The sequence below is a fragment of the Musca domestica genome, unplaced genomic scaffold (genome assembly GCF_030504385.1).
Source record: "Musca domestica strain aabys unplaced genomic scaffold, Musca_domestica.polishedcontigs.V.1.1 1, whole genome shotgun sequence".
Classification (NCBI taxonomy): Eukaryota; Metazoa; Arthropoda; class Insecta; order Diptera; family Muscidae; genus Musca; species Musca domestica.
In genome coordinates, this window is record NW_026712114.1 from 50,700,695 (window position 1) to 50,727,342 (window position 26,648).

Consider the following 26,648-nt stretch of genomic DNA (forward strand, 5'->3'; position numbering starts at 1 on the left):
ATGTCGCTAAAATCTTCAAAATACTAAATATGGGGGTACCGTTATATGGGGGGTATACGAAGACGCGGACCTGCACAGACAATTTTCTCTCTTATGCTGCAGTATTCATTACGAACTTCAGGTACCAAATTTGAAATATTTCCGATAAATAATGCCCCTAAACCACCAAATAATGAAAATAGGAGGTACCACTATATGGAGGCTATACCAAATCGTTGACCTACATGACCCATTTTCAATGCCAGAAGTTCTGCAGACATAATACACATTTAAGCAAAATTTTATCAACTTACTTTATTTCGTTCGGAAGCTAGAGTGATTTCTACAGACGGACGGACATAGCTAAATCGACATAGAATTTTATGCTGATCAAGAATATATATACTTTATGGGGTCTAAAAAGTAAATTTCGAGGTGTTACAAACGGAATGACAAACTTAATATACCCTCCATAGTATGGTGAAGGGTATACAAATATTACCTTAATTATTCCATTTGACTTTCATTACTTTAAATAAATTGTACATTTCATAGAAAGAGAATAGAGGACCTACTTTAAAAAAATATATGTATTTTTTCAATTCTTCCTTCACAATTACTTCCACTCTTGTAACCTCCTGAAACCACTTTTCACCATCCGCCCCTTTTCCTGATGATAATGATGTGAATAACTAATCTTCTTTGCTTACAGCTTCCTTTTTATTATACGCTCTGTATTTACGAGCGAGCTATTTTCGCCATATATTATTTCTCCACATTTCGAATACATCAACGAGCGTGCCTTTATTTAACGTATTTCTCATATTCTCCTTCTTTTTCTTCATCATCATCGTTTTCATTGCTCTTTTTTTATTGCATTTTGCAGATTACTTTGCGAGGAGATCAACCAGGATGAATCATTTAATTTGGAATATCGTGGACCAGTCGTGATGAAAGGTAAACCGACACCGATGAATTGTTGGTTTCTTACGCGCAATACCACAACAGCCGGTGGCAGTACTGGAGGTGGCAGTACCAGTGGCGCTGCCGATTCACCTTTGCCACCGCCAACACCAACAATAGCACCCCAAGCATCGGGCATGCCGTTCTCGGAACAGCAGCCATCCCAAACCCAAACCCAACAACACCATCAGCATCAACCTCCCACACCAGCTGTGCGCCAACATGCAACAGCTAACCGTAAAGCTTCCAATACCAGTACCACACCAGAGCCATCTTCCGCATCGTCACCCTCGGCAACGGCTTCAGCATCAGCTTCGGTCTTGGATGGTGCCGAGCATGCAAATGCACAAACAACACCACAAACAACGGAAACATAGAAAATGTGCAAAGATTCGTCCTGTTGCTGCTGAAACTTACTCTAAAGGATGCGTCCGTATATCGGGTAACGGAAATGCTGCTTGCTTTGTGTTTGTGTTATTGTTTTTTTCTCCAACCTGCTAATGTTGCGGCTCCTTAACTAAAAGGTAATTTGTTTTAATTCAACTTCAAAGCACGGAGCGAATCAGACAAAGTTTCCCTTTCGTCTTGGCAAATAGTTTACATTACACCAGCAACATATACATACAAATACTTAAAGACTAGCACGTTGACACAATAAATTTCAAAGTTAGTTGAACGCGAAAATATGCAGTGGCATGAGGATCACAAATATTATTTCATGGTTATAAACAGGAAATATTTCCAAATGAAAATTGAGTTACAAAATTTAAGTAGCGAAAGTGTAAGAAACAAAAAATCAGCATTTTTAATTGATGTAGAGGGATGAAGGGATACTCTCAGAATCTCCTCGGAAATCTAGATCACTTAAAGTCATTAAGATGCAGTACCAAAGAAGACCTTCAATAGAAATTCAATTGATAATATAGCAATATCACTCAATGAATAGCCCTGTTCAGAAAACATAGAAAAACGTTCTAATTATCTTTTTTAAGATTTTTTTTTTCATTTTTCGTTGCAAAATAGTTAGGTATAATCCGATGATTTTTATACTCTACACCACAAGGTGGTCAGGATATTATGTCTTTGTGCATTTGTTTGTAACAGGCAAAAGGAAACGAGATAGACCCATAGTTCCTTTTGATGATCTGCAAAGAATCACATTCTGAGTCGATTTATGCATGTCCGTCCGTCCGTCTGTCCATGAATTTTTGTAAACAAAGTATAGTTCGCATTTATTGCCCTATCCAGATGAAATTTTACACAAATCATTTGTTTGGCCCAAGGACGAACCCTATTGAAATTGGAGATAATCGGTAAACATTTAGATATAGCTCCCATATATATCTTCGTCCGATTTGCTTTTTATTGTGCAACAAACGTGTAATATTAGTCCGAATAATATATAATTTTACACGTACGATCAGATTGGACCTGAAAATAAGTATGCCAAATTTGATCGAAATCGGTTCAGATATAGCTATAGCTCCCATATATACTGTTCATCCGATTTGTCATATTTGTTACCCACAGCCGTAATATGCACTCCGTAACAACGATATTCATGGAAATATATCAAATACAGCTCAGAAATATCTTTGCCAAATTTTATCGAGATCGGTTCCGATTTGGATATAGCTCCCATATATATTTTTATCCGATTTCAAATTAATTGTGCACCAAATGAGCAATACAAGTCCGAATTTAAAAGATACAAATGCTTCGGCATATTTAGTCCTTTGAACTTTAAATTATAATTATAATCTTAGTGTGTATGATTGAATTCTCCCATAAAAACTTTTAATTGTTATGCGCAGCTCTACTAAATTAGCAAAGTGGTGTAGGGTATCATAAAGTCGGCCGCGCCCGACCTTAAGACTTTCTTTACTGGTTCTTTTATAAAAACAATATTTCCTAGAGAAAGAACTTTACCTGGGTGATCCATCTATGGTAAAAGTATTAATACGCTGTAGAACTTTCTTATGTAATTGTGTAGGTAGAAAATCTTCTGAAAATCTACAAAGGTAAAGGTAAAGACAAATCAAAGAATCTTTCGAATATCATCACAAGATAGAAAACTTTTCAATGGTCTCTATGCTTCAAAGAATATTTAAAGGTATTCTATAATGGGAAGGCCATTTGAATGTCTTCTATATACAGACCTTCCAAGGATTATTTATATAACATCCTTCTAAAAACCAAAGACCTTCTAATGTATATAAATATGACGTGTTTTGAAGGAATATGTTTTACGGCTTTTTTTAGCTATAAATAGTTTATAGCTGCAAGAGCTCGTATATTTTTTCCAGACCTGTTTTAAAAACATAATAACCATTATAAAGGCCTTCCACAGTCTATATTCAACACGCCTCGCTGTCTTTATTTCCAAAATTTTCCTCATCAAGATAACGGCTTTGGACCTAAAGTCTCTATGGATGAAATCAGTTTCAGCGATTCCTTTACATCCGTATGTCTGAATGGTGTAGATGATAACTCTTAAAGGGAGTATTCGATTTTGTCCACACTTAGTAGATAGTAATAATTTTACACAAGTTTTAAGATCGAGTACGGATATGGACAATATCGGTTGAACTTCTTCTGGAACCTTCCTCAGTCATTGCAAACAAAATGAAACAATACACATTTTAGTATTTGAATCAGTATTATAGTACAATATCGGTCAACTCCATCAAGTACCTTCCCCACAAAAGGGGTCAACATTTTGAATGATCAAAAACGCTCATAAAAACGAAATAAGCATCCGATTATCTACAAACTTACAGTTCGAAAAATGTGGCAAAAATCATCAAAATATCGAATATCGGGAGGTACCGTTGTATGGGGGCTATACGAAAACGTAGACCTATACATACATTGTTTAACCACACGAGCTAGAACCCATTATGTTTTACAAATATAACAATTTTATGAAAGATTCGTAAAAAAATATGCCAAAAATTATCAAAATACCGATAGTTATTTGGGGGCTATACGACAACGTGGGTCGATATATCTCATTTTCAATACCAACCATCCTCGACACAATACAAATTGTTATGCCAATAATGTGGGCTGTATCGTGATTTCAACAGACAGATAGACGGACATCTTTAAATCGACTTAGAATTTTATGCTGATCATGAATATATATACTCTATGGGGTCTATGACGAATATTTAGGGATGTTACAAACGGAATGACAATGTTAATATACCCTCCTTTACAAGGTGGAGGTTATAACAATATATGATGTGAAACTGGGATATATAGTTTCATTCCTTCTGTTTTGAATTTTGAATAGTTAAGAAGTTGGTAAAACGCGTAATTAGCATTCGATCGACACTTTGGTATTTTTATACCCTCCACCTTGGAAAGGAGGGTATATTAACTTTGTCATTCCGTTTGTAACATCCTTAAATATTCGTCTTAGACCCCATAAAATATATATATTCATAATCAGCATAACATTCTAAGTCGATTTAACGATGTCCGTCTGTCTGTCTGTCTGTCTGTTGAAATCACGGTGGCGAAACATTGCATGTATGGGTCCATGATTTGGTACAGCCCCCATATAACGGTACCTCCCGATATTCGGTATTTTGATGGTTTTTGCCACATTTTTTCACTGATTTGTCTAAAAATTGGTATTTGTGGGTCATAATGGGTCCTAGTTCGTATGGCGAAATATTGTATTTATATGTCCACGTTTTGGCCCGGTATTCGGCATTAATGGTTTTTGCTACATTTCTTCTAATGTTTCTTTTACCCTAAGGTAGAGGGTATTAAAAGTTTGGCTCGGCCGAACTTAATGTTTTTTTTACTTGTTTATTGCTAATATTGCTTTCCAAAATACTTCAGACACAATAGTCCAACGGATTGGTATCCGGAGATTTTGGAGGCCATTGTGCGCTGGAAATGAAGCGAGAAACCTCATTTTGTAACCATTCTTGGGTGGTGTGTTCTGAGTGCGACTGTACTGATTCCAGTTGGAATATCCAAGGTCTGCGGCCAAAATGTCCAGAATATTTTCGCGATAAAATTAGGCATTCAGAATAGCCACGGTCGATTAATACGAGCGGAGAGCGACCATCGTCTGTTATGGCAGCCCACACCATCACCATGGTCGGCGCTTGAGTTCTGTTGGCCAACCGAAGGTGCACATTTTCAGTTGAGCACTTTGGCAAGTAAAAATGGTAATTTTGTTTGTTTACAAACTGCTGGACAACGAATGTTTTTTTCATCGGAGAAAACCAAATTCGGCAGTTCAGAACTTTCGGTCAAGCGAAGCAACTCTTCAGATCTTTTGAGTCTACTTTCTTTCTGTTGCGGTGTAAGTTCTTGCACTTTTTGGAATTTCAATGGCTTTACGCCGAGCTCATTTTTCAATATTTGTTGAATGGAATAACACGACATATTCAGCTCACGAGTCATTTTTCGGCCACTGCGACGCGGGTTTCGATTAAGTCGCTTCTTTACTTTTCGAACCATTTCTGCTGATGTTGTTGTTTTCTTCCGTCCACTTCCTTGGCGTGGGACTACGCTACCAGTATCACGGTAACGAGCGATGGTACGAGACACAAAAGATTTATTCACATTTAAATGCTGGATTGCCCTAACGATAGCCACTTGTGGTTTTCCAGCCGAATATGAACAAATCACACTATCACGCTTGAACTCCATCACGAACAACTTTTTTCTGAAAAATTCTCACCAAAATGCTTTTCTATGCTTGTAAACAATATAATGAGCTCTGATCGGAATAATTTTAACAGCTGTCGGACAAGTGGCTTAGAAATGACAGCAGTCTGAATTTGGTTGACGTTTTTTTATCTCCCCCTGTATATTTAAAAAACAGACACTGGCTGGGAGTATACATCTGTCGGCAAAACCTACTGATACTTTATAACTCGTTTTTAATAGGTTGCATTGCCCTATGGTGGGGAGTATTAAAATTTCGACCCATACTTAAAGCATTTTTGGTTATTTTATTTTTAAAATTTCTGCTATCATTTCCAAAGGAATCTGCTGCGATTGCACATTTCATGTGCACCCTTTGTTGTAGGCATCATATATAACGCATTTTCTTACCGATTAACAGAAATTGTAAAGTATTTGTATTAAATAATATATAACCTATTTTGCTATTTTGGGCCGTAATATTGGGTTCTCACTAATCCCCCATAAGATGACACCTTCGGATTTTTGCAATTAATCAGAATATTCAAAGAAATTTGCAGTAATTTAATGTTACAATAAGACAAAAACCAACCATGCAAACCCTTCAATATATACTTAAGCCTCCTTGTATCCCTTTTTTCGTTATTTTGGTGGTCTCAGGCACAATTTCAAACAAATAACTGTTATTTGGCATTTTGGGTGCTCAATGGGTAAGAAGTTTTTTCTAATGGGTCCTGGAAGGGTTGAATTTTAAAGTTGAGACACATTTTCTATTTTGTCATTTTGAAATTTCCCCAGATAAATTTTAAATTTCGACCTGGTCACACTTATTGCCGTTTTTACTTGTTTGTACAGTAAAACCGACTATTCCCCATAAAGTCACCCAAATACTTTCTAACCATCGTTGATTTTACACACAAACACAAAAGTAACTTTGACAGATGATTAGGGGGATATTTACCTACACTGACATACACATAGACACACATAACATGTTCAATGCCACTTCCATGGGACCTCCTGCCAAGTTTGTGTCTGACTGCTGCATAATGCCACATTTGTATGGATTTCCTTTTGGTGGTCCTCATGCAAATTCCGTTGTGTGCATCCATCCAACTACAGAGTCAACTTTACCACGCACGACCGGAATAAATATGCAAATGTAGTACCGCATATCCTTTTCTATTGTCTGATAATAATTGTAAAGTATTCATGGAAAGATCCGAGATGAGGTCTGAAAGCAGCTTAGATGTTGATCTAATAACTAACACGTATCAGGGAGGTGTTTTACACCAACAGGGGGGAAGGGAGAGGGATGTGTGGAGGTATTATGGAGAAATATGTGTTGCAATGGAGGCCATAGATAATACTGCAGTTCTGCATTTCAAATGCATGTCATTTGTAAGATTTTGCAACATGAGAGATGGCTAATGGCATCATGTCTGGGCAATTCATAAATGTTACAAGTTCAGTATGCCGTCGAATGGGATGAACTTTGTATGAATATTTAATTGATAGCATTTTTAAATTTTTAAAAGAAAGACAGAATATTATGTTTTAAATAAATTACAGCAGGATCTGACTATTTCATGGAAAAGTAAGTGTAATGTTGGCCGTGTTTGGAATACTTATATCTACGAAAATACATCAATCTCAGTCGTTATGTTTTATTCTGTGTGTTTTTTTACACAAACAACGATTCGCGTTCTTAAAAAATTAATGTTATCTTTGTGCCTTTACGAGCGAAACATTAAATCAAATTGAAATGCAAAGAAAGGCTAACGAAAAAAACGTCATGGAAGTGTCGACCAAATTGCCGTCCGGGCAAAGGAATGGATTAATAACAAGAAAACCCTTAGCACAAATCAGTAAATATTCATGCTTCAATCCTATATTTTTCAACTTGAAGCATAAACAAGTAAAAAAGCTGTAAGTTCGGCCGGGCCGAAATTTTAATAAAAAAATAAAAAAAAAAATAAATAAATAAAATCCGTTAAAAATTCTGTTAAAATCTTAAAAATACCGAATGCCTATACGACGACGTGAAGAAAAATCTGTTTATAATGTAGCTAAAATCATCAAAACATCGAATATAGGGGGTACCGTTATATGGGGGCTATACGAAGACGTGGACCTGCACAGACAATTTTCTGGCATGGGCTGAGGTATCCATTACGAACTTCACATGCGAAATTTGAAACAATCCCGATAAATAATGTCGCTAAAATCATCAAAATATCGAATTACGGGGGGTACGGTATATGGGGGCTATACGAAGACGTGGACCTACATGCCCCATTTTCTGTTTTATGCTGCAGCATCTATTACGAACTTCATATGCCAATAAATTCCGATTCCGTTAAATAATGTCGCTAAAATCATCAAAATACCGAATATCGGGGCGTACCGTTATATGGGGGCTATATGAAGACGTGGACCTACATGGTTATTTTTTTGACTTAGTATGTAGTATCCATTACGAACTTCAAATACCAAATTTGGAACGGTTCCGTTAAATAATGTCGCTAAAATCATCAAAATACCGAATATCGGGGGGTACCGTTATATGGGGGCTATACGAAGACGTGGACCTGCACAGATAATTTTCTGTCTTAGGCTGTTGTATCCATTACGAACTTCAAATGCCAAATTTGAAACAATTCCGGTGAATAATGTCGCTAAAATCATCAAAATACCGAATATCGAGAGTTACCGTTATATGGGGGCTATATGAAGACTTGGACCTACATAACCCATTTACGAACTTAACCTGCCTACTGGCAAAATATACATGTGTGCAAAATGTTAGCCTTCTATCTCAATTTGTTCGAAAGATAGCGTGATTACAACAGACAGACAGACACACAGACAGACGGACATGGCTAAATCGTCTTAGAATTTTACGCTGATCAAGAATATATATACTTTGTTGGGTCTGACATGAGTATTTCGAGGAGTTACAAACGAAATGACAAAATTAATGTACCCTCCATAGTATGGTGGAGGGTATAAAAATGTTGGTGGAGTTCACTTAAAACTTGCAAATAACTACTTACACCCTGCAGCCCTTACTCATTATTTGGTATGAAACCAGTTCAAAAAGTCTAAAAGTGCCTTTGCATATTTAGTAGAGCTTCATATAACAAATAAAAAATTAACAAATCGGACGAATAATATAGTTATACAGGGAGAGATGAAAAAACTGCAACCAACTTCAGACTGCTGTCATTTCAAAGCCACTCGTCCACAGCTGTTAAAATTATTCCAGTGACAGCTCATTATATTGTTTACAAGCGTACAAAAGCATTCTGGTCAGTATTTTTAAGAAGAAAGTTATTCGTTAGAGCACTCCAGCATTTAAATGTGAATAAATGTGTGGGCCGCCATAACAGCCGATGGTCGCTCTCCGCTCGTATTAATCGATCGTGGCATCAGAATAAATGCCTAATATTATCGCGAAAATATTGTGGAGGGTGTACTAAAGCCTTGGGCATGCAAACATTTTTGCCGCAAGCCTTGGACATTTCAACAGGACTCACCACGCGCCGCCCAAGAATGGTTACAAAATGAGGTTCCTCGCTTCATTTCCAGCGCACAATGACAGTAGATTATTTTGCTTGTATTCTTGCGACACATATAATCGATTAGAATACTGGGTTGTAAGTAGTTATTAGTGCCAGAATGTATTTAATGAACTTGTTATATGATAATGAGAATTTTGCTAAGCAGTAGTAAGCAAAAAAAAAGATTCTTAAATTAAAAAATACTTGTTTTACTTATCTGAAAAAAAAAAAAACTTAAGGTGACATGTTCTTTTCTATTTGTAAATAGCTGCGACTGCCAAAATTGGTAAACGCAGTATTTGGTAATGGAAGTTTCTGCTGGGTATATCCAATCCATTATATGTGTTTCAGTGAATAAAAATACAACACAACAAGTAAAAAGCAGCCGGCCGAACTTTTAATACTCTCAAACAAAAAAAAAAAATAAATAATTAAATAAATAAACCGGTTAAATGAAACCTTTATATGGGAGCTATACAAAGACATTGGGTCGGCAGTAGTAATTTTCTGCCACAGGCTATAGTGTCGATTCCGAACTATAAATATGAACTGCCATTACATATTTGGTGCTCAATAACCGTAAAATCGGATGCAGATATACAAACGCAAAAGTAAACTTCCGATCTTTTTTTGGCCTTAAATAAAAAAAGAAAAACTTAGATTCTTCTTGTGGATTATTTTTAGTTGGACTTTTAGTTTTTTTACATCAATTAATATGATGGCCGTCGCCACGCTATTTTGTCATTTGAGGTCTTTTAAGGCATTTTCCATCATTTTCACCAAATCTTCTGGCCCTAAGCCCTCACATTCTTGACGGATATTGTCTTTAAGAGCTGAAAAATCTGAGGCTTGTTAACATAAACCAGCGACTTCAAAAAGCCGCACAAAAAGAAGTTTGGAGCAGTCAAATAAGACGATCTTGCTGGCCAGTGCAAATCGCTAAAACGGGAGATTAGGCGCCCGGGAAATGCATCCTTAGCATATTCTAGCTCCGGTGGCGAAACATTGTATGTATAGTTCCACGTGTTGGTATAGCCCCCATATAACGGTACCTCCCGATATTCGGTATTTTTGCACATTTATTAACGGATTTGTCCAGAAATTGCTATATGTAGTTCGTAATGGGTTGTAGCTCGTGTGGCGAAACATTGTATGTGTAGGTTCACATTTTGGTATAGCCCAAATATAACGGTACCTGCCGATATTCGATATTTTGATAAAAAAAAAATTGTGTTTTAGTTCATAATGTATTCTAGCCCGGTTGCAGAACATTAAACATTAAGTTTCATCTTTTCCTATAGCGCACATATAACGATACCCACCGATATTCGGTATTTTGATAATCCTAGTCACATTTATCCACAAAGTTGTTTCAAATTTAGTATTTTAGAAGATTTGATCGATGACAATCATTGAAGTATAAAATTGTCTATGGAGGTTCCCGTTTTGGTATGGCCCAGATATAACTCACTTTATGGTATTTTGATAAGTTTTACTGCATTATGCAAAAGGTCTTACTGGTATATGAATTTTAAAGTCAACCACGCTTAAATTCAGATACTTTTATAAATAATGTTTCCTTTACCCTAAGGTGGAGGGTATTAGAAATTCAGCCCGGCCTAACTTAATGTTTTTATTACATGTTTTTTTTTTTTTTTTTTTTTTTGAAAAATCATCTTCGTGGTGGTGTTTAAGGATGCCTTGAGCGTCGACAAAATTCTGCAGATGTATTCCCAAGCTGTATCTAATATCTTTACCAAATATCATTGCTGTAGAGTGCATATTACGAGCGCGAGGGACTTAAACTTAAAATCGGATGAAACATATATATATTTCTATGGCTTTGGTTTCGTTTTTTTTGTTTAAAAACATGAAATATTCTGCGCGATATGTTGAACATTAGAGTGTTTTGTGATGGCATATTAGCTAATGATGATATATTATTTTGTGGTGGTATTGTTACTTTTCGAAATATTCAATATGAATTTTGCTCAAGATTGAAAATCGCGAATAGATAAAAATCATTCCGTATTTTGTAAGGCCCTGATCTAGCTTTCAGTTGTATATAAATATTAATATATCGCGAAAGGAGTCAAAACGTTAGAAAACTGTGTTTGAGATATGTTTTTATGGGCGTCAGAAAGACAACTAGTAATAAAAGCAGTAAGTTCGTCCGGGCCGATCTTTGAATAACCTCCATCATTTGGAACGAATTAGGAACCTTTCAAAAAATAAAATCCGTTAAAAATTCTATAAAAATTTTAATAATGCCAAACATAGAAAGACGTGGACTTGCATAGGTAACTTTTGTTAAAGGCCACTACAATATTCAGCTAAAATCATCAATATACTGAATATACAGGGTGAACTAAAAAACCGCAACAAAGTCAAACGCCATAATTTTTATATTTTTTTTAAATTTTATTGAATGAAAGCAAAAAATGTCGGAAATAGCATTAATTCTTAGAATAAGTTTAGATTTGTTCGATTTGGTCACCTTTGGCACGAAATATGCTCTTCAAACGGCCAATGAAACCGTCACACACTGCCCGAATGTTGCTCTGAGGTATTCTGGCCTGAGGTATGGAGCTCTAGCTATATCTGAACCGATTTTCACCAAATTTGGAGCACTTGCTTCTAGGCCGAATACTAACGTTTGTGTCGAAATACATGCTATTTGGAGGATATTATACATATGGCGCGCAATAAAATTTAAATGAGACTAAGATTGTTACAAATTCCAATTTCCTTGGGCCAAATAAACGATTTAGGGAAAATGTCATCTCAATCGGACAATAAATGTGACCTGTACTGTACCTGTTCCAAATTATGGTCATTTCAAAGGATCATCTCAATCTCTTGCGATTTTTCTGTAGAATTGTCAGCTCGTCTATGGAATAGTTTCCTTTTCAATATAGTCTTCCAAAATAGAATCCTTTTATATACTCCTTGATATCTTGTTTATAGAATAGACTTACTTTTGAGCTCATTAACTAAAAACCTACTTCTAGATCGTCTATAAAAAGTCTAACTTCAAGTTATCTGTAAAGGACAAACTTTTTTCTCGTTCATAACGAACCGTTAATCTGGCCTGGTTTGTCCCACTCATCATTTATAAGTGTCCTTCATTTACAGAATTTAATAACAAGCTGTATTTAATTTAATAAAGTTTTAATTCAATGCCGTGCTTAAAGAGTCAACAGACCATAAAATGCTGTAATCCACTTTTGGTGAAAAATCAAAACACAAAAAATCCATAGAAAGTTCCTCTCAAAAGTTGATTGGTATCCAGATTGTAATAACTTTTCCACTTGTCTTCTTCAATTCCTGGCAATTTAATTTCTTTCGTACGATTCACATTTGTAATGCCCAATTGGTTTCAATAATCCTTGACTTGAAAAATCAAAAGGAAAAATATTGCCTGTAGACAGACAGATAGGCAGACAGACGCACAGGATTCGAAACGCTCGACCTTAAGTTGAACAAACTAATTAATCTTAATTGTTAATTTTTCGTTTCCAGTTACAATGATTTAATTTATTTAGTTCAACGAAGAACAAAATCCAATGCCATAGCCAGTCATTCGAAAAGTAAAACTTTCTAATTATATTCAAATGATTTCGACGAAAACTTTGTCTTAGCCCGGTTCAGGGAAATTACGTAAATAACAACATATGCTTGCATGGCTAAGAGAGAGTGTGTGTGCGTGTAAATTTGAGTCTCTGCGTATTTGAATAATTGAAAACTCTAAAACTTGCTAAAGCTCCATGTTATCTGATTGTGTATCCTTTTCAGGAGGAAAAATTTGTTGGTCACAACTCTTTCCTCCTCGCCACTTGCCAATGCACGAAATGACACATTGCAAACATATTTTCTCTCTCTCTCTCTCTCTGTCTGGTTTAACTTCTTAATATCCCTTGAGGCGTCTGTTGTCATCCTGTCTATGTCTAACTTAATGTAATATGATAAAGTTTTACGAAAATTTAGTTAAAAAGAAATAAATAAACTTTTCACAAAGACCGGTATTTGCAAATTTAATTGAATTTTATGCTAAGAGAGCAACACGAACTATTAGTATTGGCCAAATATCAGCAAGATGTGTATGTAGAGAATGTATACCCTTCAACGATGTTAAATTTTGTATCAAAAGGGTGCTTTTTTTAAACGAAGTTGACCAGGCTTATATCTAAAAGAAACTTAAGGTTGTCATAAGATTTATTTGATGTCGTCTATGAACTAGTCTACCTGTCCACCTCGTCTATGATCTAGACTCCCGGTTCAGCTCAGCTCGTCTATGAACTAGACTGCCTGTTCAGCTAGTCTATGAACTAGACTGCCTGTTCAGCTCGTCTGTGAACTAGACTCCCTGTCCAGCTCGTCTGTGAACTTGACTCCCTGTCCAGCTCGTCTGTGAACTTCACTCCCTATTCAGCTAGTCTATGAACTAGACTCCCTGTCCAACTCGTCTATGAACTAGACTCCCTGTCCAACTCGTCTATAAACTAGACTCCCTGTCCAGCTCGTCTATAAACTAGACTCCCTGTCCAGCTCGTCTATAAACTAGACTCCCTGTCCAGCTCGTCTATGAACTAGACTCTCTGTCAGGTCGTCTATGAACTAGACTCCTCGTCCAGCTCGGCTATGAACTACACTCCTTGTTTAGCTCGTCTATGAACTAGACTCCCTGTTCAGCTCGTCCATGAACAAGACTCCCTGTTCAGCTCGTCGTCTACTAGACTCCTTGTTTAGCTCGCCGTCTCCTGGACTCCTTGTTCAGCTCGTCGTCTCCTAGACTCCTTGTTCAGCTCGTCTATGAATGAATCGGCTATGAACTACACTCCTTGTTTAGCTCGTCTATGAACTAGACTCCCTGTTCAGCTCGTCCATGAACAAGACTCCCTGTTCAGCTCGTCGTCTACTAGACTCCTTGTTTAGCTCGCCGTCTCCTGGACTCCTTGTTCAGCTCGTCGTCTCCTAGACTCCTTGTTCAGCTCGTCTATGAATGAGACTCCCTGTCCTGCTCGCCTATGAACTAGACTCCCTGTTCAGCTCGTCTATAAACTAGACTCCCTGTTCAGCTCGTCTATGAACTAGACTCCCTGTTCAGCTCGTCTATGAACTAGACTCCCTGTTCAGCTCGTCTATGAACTAGACTCCCTGTTCAGCTCGTCTATGAACTAGACTCCCTGTTCAGCTCGTCTATGAACTAGACTGCCTGTCCAGCTCGTCTGTGAACTAGACTCCCTATTCAGCTCGTCTATGAAATAGACTCCTTGTTCAGCGCGTCTATGAACTAGACCTCCTGTTCAGCTCGTCTGTGGAGTAGACTCTCTGTTTGGCTCCTCTATGGACTAGACTCCACGTTCAGCTCGTCTATGGACTAGACTCAATTTTTTTTACACCGAATATGAACTTCGTTTCACCTCCCTAGTAGACTTCACTTCATCTCGTCTGTTAATTCCGCTTTATCTTCAGCTTTTCTAACGAGACCCTCTACTTCACTTCTACTTATTTCCTTACGAAAAAACCTTCCTTGTTTTTAAGAACTCCCCTCCGACCATCTGAAGGTTTAAATCATTCTTAAATGTGCAACACTTTTTGTTGGTTTTACGAAATGTATGGCTATCCATAGATAAATCTAAATTTGATTTGAGAAATTTATCGAAGTAAATGTCATTGGATATCAATTGCCCATTTCAGCAATCCAATCAATTATTTCCTATGGCATGTTTGTATTTCAAAACCTTTGTTTATCGAAGGAGAAGAAAAATCACCCACATGGAGAAAGAAGAAGTTTATATTTGCTGGACATTTACATTTTGGCATTTAGCATTTGTCCACCCGATTTCTTTGTCGTAGTTGTTGGTGTTGTTATTATTCTTCTACTACTTCTGCTGACCATTCGAACTTTAATTGAGTGTTAAATTTGTTTGCAGTTTATCTCGTCTGGTTGGTATTGTTTTTGTTAAATGGACATTTAAGTTAAATGCTACTAACAATAACAACAACTACAAATCTCTCGCCATGCAATGAGCTTCTGGGCAGACAAGAATAATCCTCTCTCTCTCTTTCTGGTATTTATTTGCGAAACTGTTATCCTGTTAAAACTATCATTTATTCAAGACCATCAGACTCACACACATACATACACAGATTGATAATGAAAGCATTACACATACTCCTCTGTTTAGATTGTTTAGATAGAGCACACAGCATATCTTGTTGAAAGGATACGTACGTCGGCTTGATACAAGATACACTGTGCCCAGGTCAAGGGAGTGCCATAATTTAACCAGGGTTTTATGTCTTTGGTTAGCTGCGTAAGCCAGTAATTAAGTGTTAAATGTTGTGTAGATAATGCCATGCTTTATTATTCATTAAATATCTGTTTTTAATACTGTAAAGAATAGGAGTGAAAAAATCCTTGCATGATAATATACGGATAGCGGTTAAAAAAAAAATAAAAAATAATATGAAGCGAGTGGTAATGATCAGAGGAGATCAAAAACATAACCGACATTTTTGTAGACAAGCCGATTTTTTTAAAGATCGACCAAAGATAATAGTTGTAGAGCAGCAGATCAGATTTTTATAGATGATGCTTTGCAAATCCTGAAATGGGAATTCAGAAATTTTAATCTAAATGTCTTTTATAAGCATTTCAAGGACCTAAATAAATTTATAAAATCAAAAATTTATGTTACTGTTTATCCTTTGAGAAAGCATTTGAAATTGCCATTTACATCCAATTCGATTTGGCCATTTATCTTGTTGGTATAATTTTGACAACCTTCCCATTAATTGTGACCAATTATACCTGAAAACAACACTCATAAATCCGCGCACGCAATAACCTATGATATGGAATTGCAATACTACTTTTATTTGGCGAACATTGTTAAAGGCAAATGCATAAATCAAATGAATAACCATAGATTGCACTTAAATTGCACCGAGGCAAATAAAATAATAATTTTTCGGAAAATGAAAAAAAATGCAAACATTAAGGGAGATCGAAGAGTGATTTTTTGTGTAGACGAGGTGACAGTTTTTATAGTCTCAAAGGCAGTTTATGATGTCAAGCTGAAGATAGTCTGTATGATTGAGATTAAGGAAGTCGCTATAGACGAGCTGAACTGAGTCGCTATAGACGAATTGTGGAAGTCTCTACATATAAGGTGAATGGAGGCTCTTGAGGAAGGTTCTATAGGCGAGCTGAAAGAGGGCTATTCCGGAACCTATTCCAGACGATATTTTACAGGGAGCCTATTTTATAGAAGAAATGGAGTAGGAGGAGAATCGAAAGAAATCTCTATAGACAAGTCTTCAGGATAGCTGAAGGGAGGCTCTCCAGACCAGTTTACCCAAGTTCCTATAGACCAGGCGAAGGAAAACTGGACGAGCTGAATCACGAGTCCATTTATATGTTTAAAGAAGTCTGTGTAGACTATAAAAAGTCTCTGATATATGAGCTTTTGATAGAAAATGCTTTTTTTTGACAAGCTTAAGGCAGACACTCTAGAAAAGGTGAACGGATTCCCTCTAGACGAGTACAAGAGAGTCGCTCTAGATTAGATTAAGAGAAATCAATTTAGACGAACTGACAGGGAGTCAATTCTATAAAGACTACTTGATGATATTCCTGTCAGTTCGTCTAAATTTACTTCATGTAAATTTATATTCATAGACGAGCTGACAAGGAGTGCATTTAATGTAAGAGCTGCCTCGTAATCAATTTTTTGGAAAAGCTGGCGGACACTCAATGTGTTAGCCAGGAAGCCAAATTCTAGTACTTTATATCATTAACCAGCCTAACAGAAGTCTATTTCACAGACGAGCCGACAGGGAGTCTAGTTCACAGGCGAGCTGGGCAGGGAGTCTATTTTATAGACGAGGTGGGTAGGGAGTCTATTTCATAGACGAGCTGGGCAGGGAGTCTATTTTATAGACGAGGTGGGTAGGGAGTCTATTTCATAGACGAGCTGGGCAGGGAGTCTATTTTATAGACGTGGTGGGTAGGGAGTCTTTTTCATAGACGAGGTGGACAGGGAGTCTAGTTCATAGACGAGCTGGACAGGGAGTCTAGTTCATAGACGAGCTGCATAGGGAGTCTAGTTCAAAGACGAGCTGCATAGGGAGTCTAGTTCAAAGACGAGCTGCACAGGGAGTCTAGTTCAAAGACGAGCTGGGCAGAGAGTCTAGTTCATAGAGAAGCTGGGCAGGGAGTCTAATTCATAGACGAGCTGGGCAGGGAGTCTAGTTCAAAGACGAGCTGGACAGAGAGTCTAGATCATAGACGAGCTGGGCAGGGAGTCTAGTTCATAGACGAGTCTAGTTCACAGGCGAGGTGGACAGGGAGTCTAGTTTATAGACGAGCTGGACAGGGAGTCTAGTTTATAGACGAGCTGGACAGAGAGTCTAGTTTATATACGAGCTGGACAGATAATCTATGTGTGAGGGTATGGTGTAGTAAAAAAAACTAAAAAATAGTCTCATAGAGAAACAGAAACTGGAATGTTAAGATATCCAGAGGGAAATCTTTTCAGTCGGCCAGAGTTTCAATAAATTGCCATAAGATATTCTCTCTGAGCTTCTATGTAGTGTAGGAAGCCTAAGATACAAATGAGCGTAGGTATTTTATATTTACACTTTCCAAACAGAATTACTTTAGGCAGATAAGAAGTCCTTATGTTCTCCTACAAAGTGACCCTAAAAGATATTTTATAACCCTTTGTCTGCATCCAAATAAAATGGCCGGTCTGTAGTAAGTTTCTATAGACGATTGTAAGTAAACCGTATGGAACCCTTATAGACCAGCGGATCAAGTTTTCTTCTGAAAGGAACTTGTCATTGAAGTCCAATTTTTGTAGAATCGAGTTTATCAGTCAGATTCCAATTCCTCCATTGACAGGGTAGACTTTTATAAATATTCCCTTCTTAATATTCAAAATGATGTTCTGTTCCGAAGTGAGCGAAGTTTGTTGACGGTTCCTGTTATCCTGTTCTCAGTTCTTCGGTAGGTACCCGTGATACCATGTCGATAACATAGTTATGCAGATATTCATTTTTTCAACATTATGAAAAACTCCACCTTATTCCAATTACTTTTGCCAATATCCATCGGTGCGTTGAAATATTCTCATGTTCATTCCTATAACTGCGAAGAAGTAGACAATATTCCGATTAAACTACTTCGCTTCCATCATTTCAGACCACATGTTACACCTGTGTCGTTGTATTGGTGTAAATGTACCAAAGGTCAAAGGTAATATTAAATATTTCTGATACCTCAACTCATGTATGCATATCAAATATTTATGATTCACTTAACTGTAGACCGGCGAATGCTAATCCCAAATCCATAATGGAATTACACCTAACAACTGGCAAATATTTAATGGCCAACTGAAAGTTGACCTTTATTCTAACCACAAACATCGACATGTAGACAAACACACACACACATACACACTCTAATATGTAACCCCTTTTTGTTTTTTCCCCTTACCATAAAATATAAGTTTATGGGAAAGCTGGCAGACTATGTCGAATTGTGGTTATTCTTACCATTTGCTTCGATCGTACGTTTTCATTTTTTTTTTTTGTTTTTACTATATCATAATTTATTAATAAGAATATTTTCGTATCCCCAACAAAAACAACAAAAATAAAAACAAGCCAACAGTTTTCCATCAATAATAAAATAAATTTGAAATAAACGCAAAAAAAACAAAAACAAACTTTTGCGGTTTAGTTTGCCCAAACTGATGTGTGTGTGTGTGTGTGTGTGTGTATGGAGGCTACCAATTTATGTCAGACCTTCTGCGGTTGAGGCACTTGACCGTGTATATATATTTCATACCCACATTCACGTCTACAGCTAATCCTTTAATATGGGATACGTGTGCGAAACAATTCACTGTGAAAAGGATGCTAATAATGAAATTCTAGAGGACGCCAGAATTGAGTGTGAGATGATTCTGTGTAACTAAAAGGAAAACGATAAAAAAGAGGCATAAAATATATCAATTTAAAATGTTCGCACATCTGATGAAAAATATTTTCAAATTAATAGGAAAATATCATAACCTTTTCAGGAAGAAAAGAATGGGGTTTAGAAAATATATTAAGATCAAGTAAAAAACATTAATTTGGGCCGGGATAAAATTATAAATAAATATTCTCTACTATTGAATAAAGAAACAAGTAAAAAACATTAAGTTCGGCCGGGCCAAACTTTTAATACCCTCCACCTTAGGGTAAAATAAACATTAGAAGAAATGTGGCAAAAACCATAAAAATGCCGAATATCGGGAGGTACCGTTATATGGGGGCTATATCAAATCATGGACCCATACATGCAATGTTTCGACACCGAAGCTGGAACCCATTATGACCAACAAATACCAATTTTCAGATAAATCCGTGAAAAAATGTGGCAAAAATTATCAAATTACCGAATATCGCGAGGTACCGTTATATGGGGGCTATACCAAAACGTGGACCTATAATTACAAAGTTTCGCCACACGAACTAGGAATGGGTCCTCGGGAGGTACCGTTATATGGGGGCTATATCAAATCATGGACCCATACATGCAATGTTTCGCCACCGAAGCTGGAACCCATTATGACCCACAAATACCAATTTCCAGACAAATCCGTGAAAAAATGTGGCATAAATCATCAAAATACCGAATATCGGGAGGTACCGTTATATGGGGGCTATATCAAATCATGGACCCATACATGCAATGTTTCGCCACCGAAGCTGGAACCCATTATGACCCACAAATACCAATTTCCAGACAAATCCGTGAAAAAATGTGGCATAAATCATCAAAATACCGAATATCGGGAGGTACCGTTATATGGAGACTATACCAGAACGTGGACCGATATATCTCATTTTCAATACCAACCATCCTAGACACAATGCAAATAGCTCTGCTAAATTTTGGCGCTCTACGTCAAATAATGTGGGCTGTATCGTGATTTCAACAGACAGACAGACGGACAGATAGACAGACGGACATCGTTAAATCGACTTAGAATTTTATGCTGATCATGAATATATATACTTTATGGGGTCAAAGACGAATATTTAAGGATGTTACAAACGGAATGACAAAGTTAATATACCCTCCTTTCCAAGGTGGAGGGTATAAAAATTGTTACATAAAAGAATCTGAATTCAAGCGTGTTCCACTTTAAGCTATAAATTCCTTCAAGACCGTTTGGATAACCATAAAGTGAGTGAGGATTGTTATCTTTTGCGAGTCTTAAATACCAAATTTAAAAAAAAAATCGTGGTAAATTGTAAAAACAAAACCAGTAAAGAAAGTCTTAAAGTCGGGCGGGGCCGACTTTATGATACCCTACACCACTTTGCTAATTTAGTGGAGCTACGCATAACAATTAAAAGTTTTTATGGGAGAATTCAATCATATATGCTATGACTATAATTATAATTTAAAGTTCAAAGGACTAAATTTGCCGAAGCATTCATATCTTTTAAATTCGGACTTGTATTGCCATTTGGTGCACAATTAATTTGAAATCGGATAAAAATAAATATGGGAGCTATATCCAAATCGGATCTGATCTCGATAAAATTTGGCAAAGATATTTCTGAGTTGTATTTGATATATTTCCCTGAATATCGTTGTTACGGAGTGCATATTACGGCTGCGGGTAACAAATATAACGAATCGGATGAACAGTATATATGGGAGCTATAGCTATATCTGAACCGATTTTCACCAAATTTGACATACTAGCTTCTAGACTCAATTCAGTCGCATGTGCCAATTTGGGGAAATATTAGACGTTTGGTGCACAATCAAAGGTAAATCGGGCGAAGTTATATATGGGAGCTATATCCAAATCTGAACCGATCTCGATAAAATTTAGCAAATATATTTCTGATTTGATATATTTGATTCTGTATTTGATATATTACTCTATATATTGTTGTTACAGACTGCATATTACGGCTGCGGAGGACAAAAATAACAAATCGGATGAACAAAATATATGAGAGCTATAGCTATATCTGAACCGATTTCGATCAAATTTGGCATACTTATTTTCAGGTCCAATCTGATCGTACGTGCAAAATTCCATACTATTCGGGCTGATATTACACGTTTGGTGCACAATAAAAGGCAAATCGGACGAAGATATATAAGGGAGCTATATCTAAATTTTGACCGATTATCTCCAATTTCAATAGGGTTCGTCCTTGGGCCAAACAAATGATTTGTGCAAAATTTCTTCTGGATAGGTCAATAAATGCGAACTGTACTTTGTTTACAAAAATACATGGGCGGACGGACGGACATGCATAAATCGACTCAGAATGTGATTATATGCAGATCATTAAATGGAACTATGGGTCTATCTCGTTTCCTTTTGTCTGTTACAAACAAATGCACAAAGACATAATACTCTGACCACCTTGTGGTGTAGGGTATAAATATAGAATATAGGTGGGTGCCGTTATATGTGCGCTATATAAAAACTTGGACGTATATATTCAATGTTCTACCACCGGAGCGAGAACCCATTAAGAACTACAAACAACACATTTTAGACAAATGCGTAGGAAAATGTGGCAAATATCGGGAGGTAGCCTTATATAGCGCCTATACAATAACGTGGTCCTATACATACAATATTCCACCACAGGAGCTAGAACCCATTACGAACTACAAATACCAATTTTTAGACATATCCGTGGAAAATGTGGCAAAAATCTGGAGGTACCGTTAAATGGGGCCTATGCAATAAACGAAAAGTGGATATATTACAAAGTGTTGTGCTAAATTTTAAAGCTCTACGTCAAATAATGTGGACTGTTTCGTGATTTCAACAGACAGACGGACATACAGGGGATATCGTCAAGTCGACTTAGAATTTTATACTGATCATGAATATACAGGGCGATATGAAAAAACTGCAACCAACTTCAGACTACTGTCATTTGTCAGCCACTCGTCCGACAGCTGTTAAAATTATTCCAGTCACTCCTCATTATATTGTTTACAAGCGTACAAAAGCATTTTGGTGCGAATTTTCCAGAAAAAAAAGTTATCCGTGATGGAATTCAAGCGTGATAGCGTGATTTCTTTATATTTGGCTGGAAACCACAAGTGGCCATTTTTAGAACACTCCAGCATTTAAATGTGAATAAATATTTTGTGTCTCGTACCATCGCTCGTTACCGTGATACTGGTATCGTAGCCCGACGTCAAGGAAGTGGACGGAAAAAAACAGCAACATCAGCAGAAATAGTTTGAAAAGTAAAGTAGTGACTTGATCGAAACCCGCGTAGCAGTGGCTGAAAATGGCCCGTGAGCTGACCATATCGCAATATTCCATTCGGAAAATATTGAAAAATGATCTCGGCGTAAAGCCATTGAAATTCCAAAAAGTACAAGAACTTACACCGCAACAGAATGAAAATAGACTCAAAAGAGCTAAAGAGTTGTTTCGCTTGGAGGAAAGTGGTGGACTGTTGAATTCGGTTTTCTCCGATGAGAAAGCTTTCGTTGGCCAGCAGTTTGTGAACAAACAAAATTATGGTGTTTATTTCAGCTGTAAATGTGCACCTTCGGTTGGCCACCAAAACTCAAGCGCCGGCCATGATAATAATCGACAATAAATGCCGAATATTATCGCGAAAATATTGTGGAGGGTGTACTAATGCCTTGGACACGCAAACATTTTGGCCGCAGACCTTGGACATTCCAACACGACTCAGCACTATAGCACTTAGCACGCGCCACTCAAGAATGGTTACAAAATGAGGTTCCTCGCTTCATTTCCGGATACCAATCCGTTCGACTATTGTGTCTGGAGTATTTTGGAAAGCAAGATTGGCACTAAAAAATACCAAAGTGTCGATCACCTCAAGCAAGCGCTTCGTCGGGACTTAGCCAAAATACCAATGACCAAGCTATTTTTTCTCAAATATCTTCTAACAGAAGGCCAATAATTATTCTTTTTAAAAATTGGCCATTTACTCAAAAATTTTGACTCCACAAAGTATAAATTTTATTGATCAGCATAAAATTCTATGTCGATTCAGCGATGTTTATCTGTCCGTCTGTGGAAATCACTTTAGCTTCCGAACAATTTTGCTTTAAATTGGCAATATGTGTTCCCATTATTTAAGAAACATCCTTTCATAGAACTCTCAATATAGTTTAAGTTTTGGTATAGTCCCCATATAACTGTGCCTCCAGATATTCGGTATTTTCATGATTTATGTCACATTTTTTAACGGAAATTCGAAGTTCCTAATGGGTGCAGGGCGTAGCCTTCGTATAGCCTCCATATAACAGAACTTTGATGATTTTAGTGGCATTATCCACTTCATTCAATTAAATGTTTTGGTACAAAAATTTAAGCTTTTAAGAACTCTTAAATTTTCTATATATACCTTCTATAATAACGTTAATAAAAATAATATATTTTTTCTATTTTCTTTTTATTTTTCTCCAGCATTCCAAAAGCACTTTACCACAAGGGAACTTCCTCACACATGCCAGGTATAAACATACACAGCTATATATAAAATCAACAAAAGTAAATTAAAGAGATTTAGTTTATAATAAGAACGAAAGTAATAAAAAGTACTTAATAATTTTTGCAAAAGTAGCAAAAACAACACAACTGCCTTTTTGCAACCACAAACCACAGAATAACGGCACAGGCAACAAACAGCACGAAGACCGCCCCTCCCCCACAAACATAACTTTGTAAGTTAAACAAAACTAAATGACTAGTAAGGATATGTGTACCCACATACAGGCATAAAACACACTCATATATGTGTGACTCCAGCAAGGAAGAAGGAAATGGGCATTTGCCCCAAACACTCATAAACCTGTAATCATCACTAACTTTGTTTGGCTCTTTTTATTCTCATTTACATTTCATTTATTGTGGTTAGACTTCGAGTCCTTCGCCTTCTTTGTTTGCATGTTTGTATGTAAATGTGAGTGTCGACATCCCATCTAATTTTATGTTTTACTACGAAAGAGTATTTTGAATTTTATGTATGTTTGTGTGAGCAAAGGTTTCCAAAGGACACAATCATCCATAAAAATTTATATATTTAATAAAAGAAATGTAAATAGCAAATCCAACAAAAAAGAAAAACTAAAAAACCTATCAAAATAATCCAAATTAATGCAAGGAGAAAAAAATAGAACTCAGAAAAATATAACGTAAATACTAAGAGGTTTATAACACAAGCAATAAAGGATAGCAAATATCCAAATTGTTTTTAGTTTCCTCATCTTCGTTTGAATTTTATGCAATACCTTATTATTCTGTACGGCCTTCTATTGTATTGTTTTGTTTCGAATTCCGAGAACATTTTTCACTTAAAATTTATTGGAAAATATTGAAAGCTTTTTTCAGGGTCCTTATGCAATAAAAAATGAGTATACCTTTTTATATATATTTCTGAGAATTTCTATATTATTGAAATTCTTTTTAATATCCCGCAACAAAATAATGTGTTTTATAATGTCTTCGAACATGACATGCTTTGTTAAAAGAAAATTTATTTTTAATGTCTTTATTTTTTCAAAGAAGGTGTATTGGTCTTCTTTGTGAAGCCTATTTTAGGATATGTCCTTTGGTCCTGTACGAGAAGACTTGTTTGTCTTCAATGACAAAACCTTTTGGTCTTCCATGAGAACCCCTTTCGGTCGTCTTTGACAGGACCTCTTGGTCCTCTGTAAGTGGAATTTTTTAGTCTTCATTGAGAGGACCTTTTGGTATTCTATGAGAACCCCTTTCGGTCATAAATGAGAGGACATTTTGGTGCTCTATGAGAGGGCCTTTTGATCTTCTCTGAGAAGTACTTTTGGTCTTCTATAAAAATACCTACTTGGTCTTATATTAAAATACCTTTTGGCCCTCAATGAGAAGAACCTTTGGTCTTCTGTGGGAAGACCCTTTGGTTTTCTATGAGAAGACCCTTTGGTCTTCTATGGGAAGACCCTTTGGTCTTCTATGGGAAGACCCTTTGGTCTTCTGTGGGAAGACCCTTTGGTCTTCTATGGGAAGACCTTTTGATCTTCTGTGAGAAGACCTGTTGGTTTTCTATGAGAAGACCTGTTTGTCTTCTATGAAAAGAACTTTTGGTCTTCTATGAGAAGACTTTTTGGTTTTCTATAAGAAGACATATTGGTCTTCTATGAGAAGAACCTTTGTTCTTCTATAAAAAACCCTTGGGTCTTCTATGAGAAGACCATTTGATCTTCTATGAGAAGACCTTTTGGTCTTCTATAAAAAGATCTTTTAATTTTCTATAAAAATACCTTTTGGTTTTCTTCACTTTTTGTTTTCTTTATGGTTTTTTCGTCGGGAAGACCTGTAGGCATTTCGTGAAAAGTCCTGTTAGCTTTTTGGTATTCTAAGAGAAGATCTGTCGGCCATTTATGAAAAGATGAATACTGGGTTTATTCAAGAGGTACAGGGTTGCCCATATTCGACGGACCCATCTGGCAACGCCATAACTTTTGACAGAGATGTCACATCGCTTAATGACATACCGCGTTTGAAGCGTCAGTCCAAGCAGATTTTTACCATGAACTAATACACGTCACGCGAGCGCTCTAAAATTGAAATAAAATTGAAATTAACAAGAAGTCAATTGTGAAAACTCAACGTGCTTTTAAAACATTAAAAAATGTGAGAAGTGCGCCTTCTAATAACACCATTAAGCATTTATACGAAAAATTTTCGACTGGTAAGGCTCTTTCTAATCCGAAGAGGCTATATAAAAGTCGCCAAAGGCGATCGGCCGAGAATATCGCTGCCGTACGAGCCAGTGTTGAGAGGTCCCCAAGAACATCCCAAAAACGCCGTTCTCAGCAGTTGGGCATGGCTCCGGTCCACTTTACAACGCATTATTCGCATTAATTTGCATTTGTTCCCGTACAAAATTCAATTGACGCAAAGAATGTTGCCTGCGAACAAGCCTCGTCGATTGGAATGGGCTCAAAGGTCCGTCGAATATGGGCAACCCTGTAGTTTATGAAATCTTTGCAAGAGGTAATTATTTTCTTGAAAATCAGAAAAAGATGTGATGATTGAAAGAGATTAATTTTCAATTCTATTTAGTAACTTTTCTTTATTATTGTCTTACTTAAATGTTTAAATAATTAGTTAATTTATTATTGTTATTAATATTTGATTTTTTACGTATTTATTTATATACCTATAATTAATATGGATAATTTTATTCATTTATTTGAGTATTAATTTAATATTAATCATTTGTTTGAGTATTAATTTAGTCTTATTGTTTTCCATTAATTTATTTTTATTTAATTATTATACACTTGTTTATTGTTATAATTGTTTTTTATTTAATTATTATTTTTTATTATTGATTTATTATTAATTCATTGAATTGTTTTTACTAACTTCCTTATATATTTATTTA

At 36.4% G+C, this 26,648-nt stretch overlaps 1 protein-coding gene across 1 annotated transcript; it reads left to right on the forward strand.

Annotated features, from left to right (window-relative positions):
* The first annotated feature begins 868 nt into the window (after positions 1–868).
* Positions 869–24,616, forward strand: LOC109614385 (putative uncharacterized protein DDB_G0290521). Its single transcript, XM_020039803.1, has 2 exons — positions 869–1,466; positions 23,687–24,616. Exon 1 carries the CDS (start codon positions 930–932, stop codon positions 1,317–1,319), a length of 390 nt encoding a protein of 129 aa, XP_019895362.1. The 5' UTR covers positions 869–929; the 3' UTR covers positions 1,320–1,466; positions 23,687–24,616.
* The last annotated feature ends 2,032 nt before the right edge of the window (positions 24,617–26,648 follow it).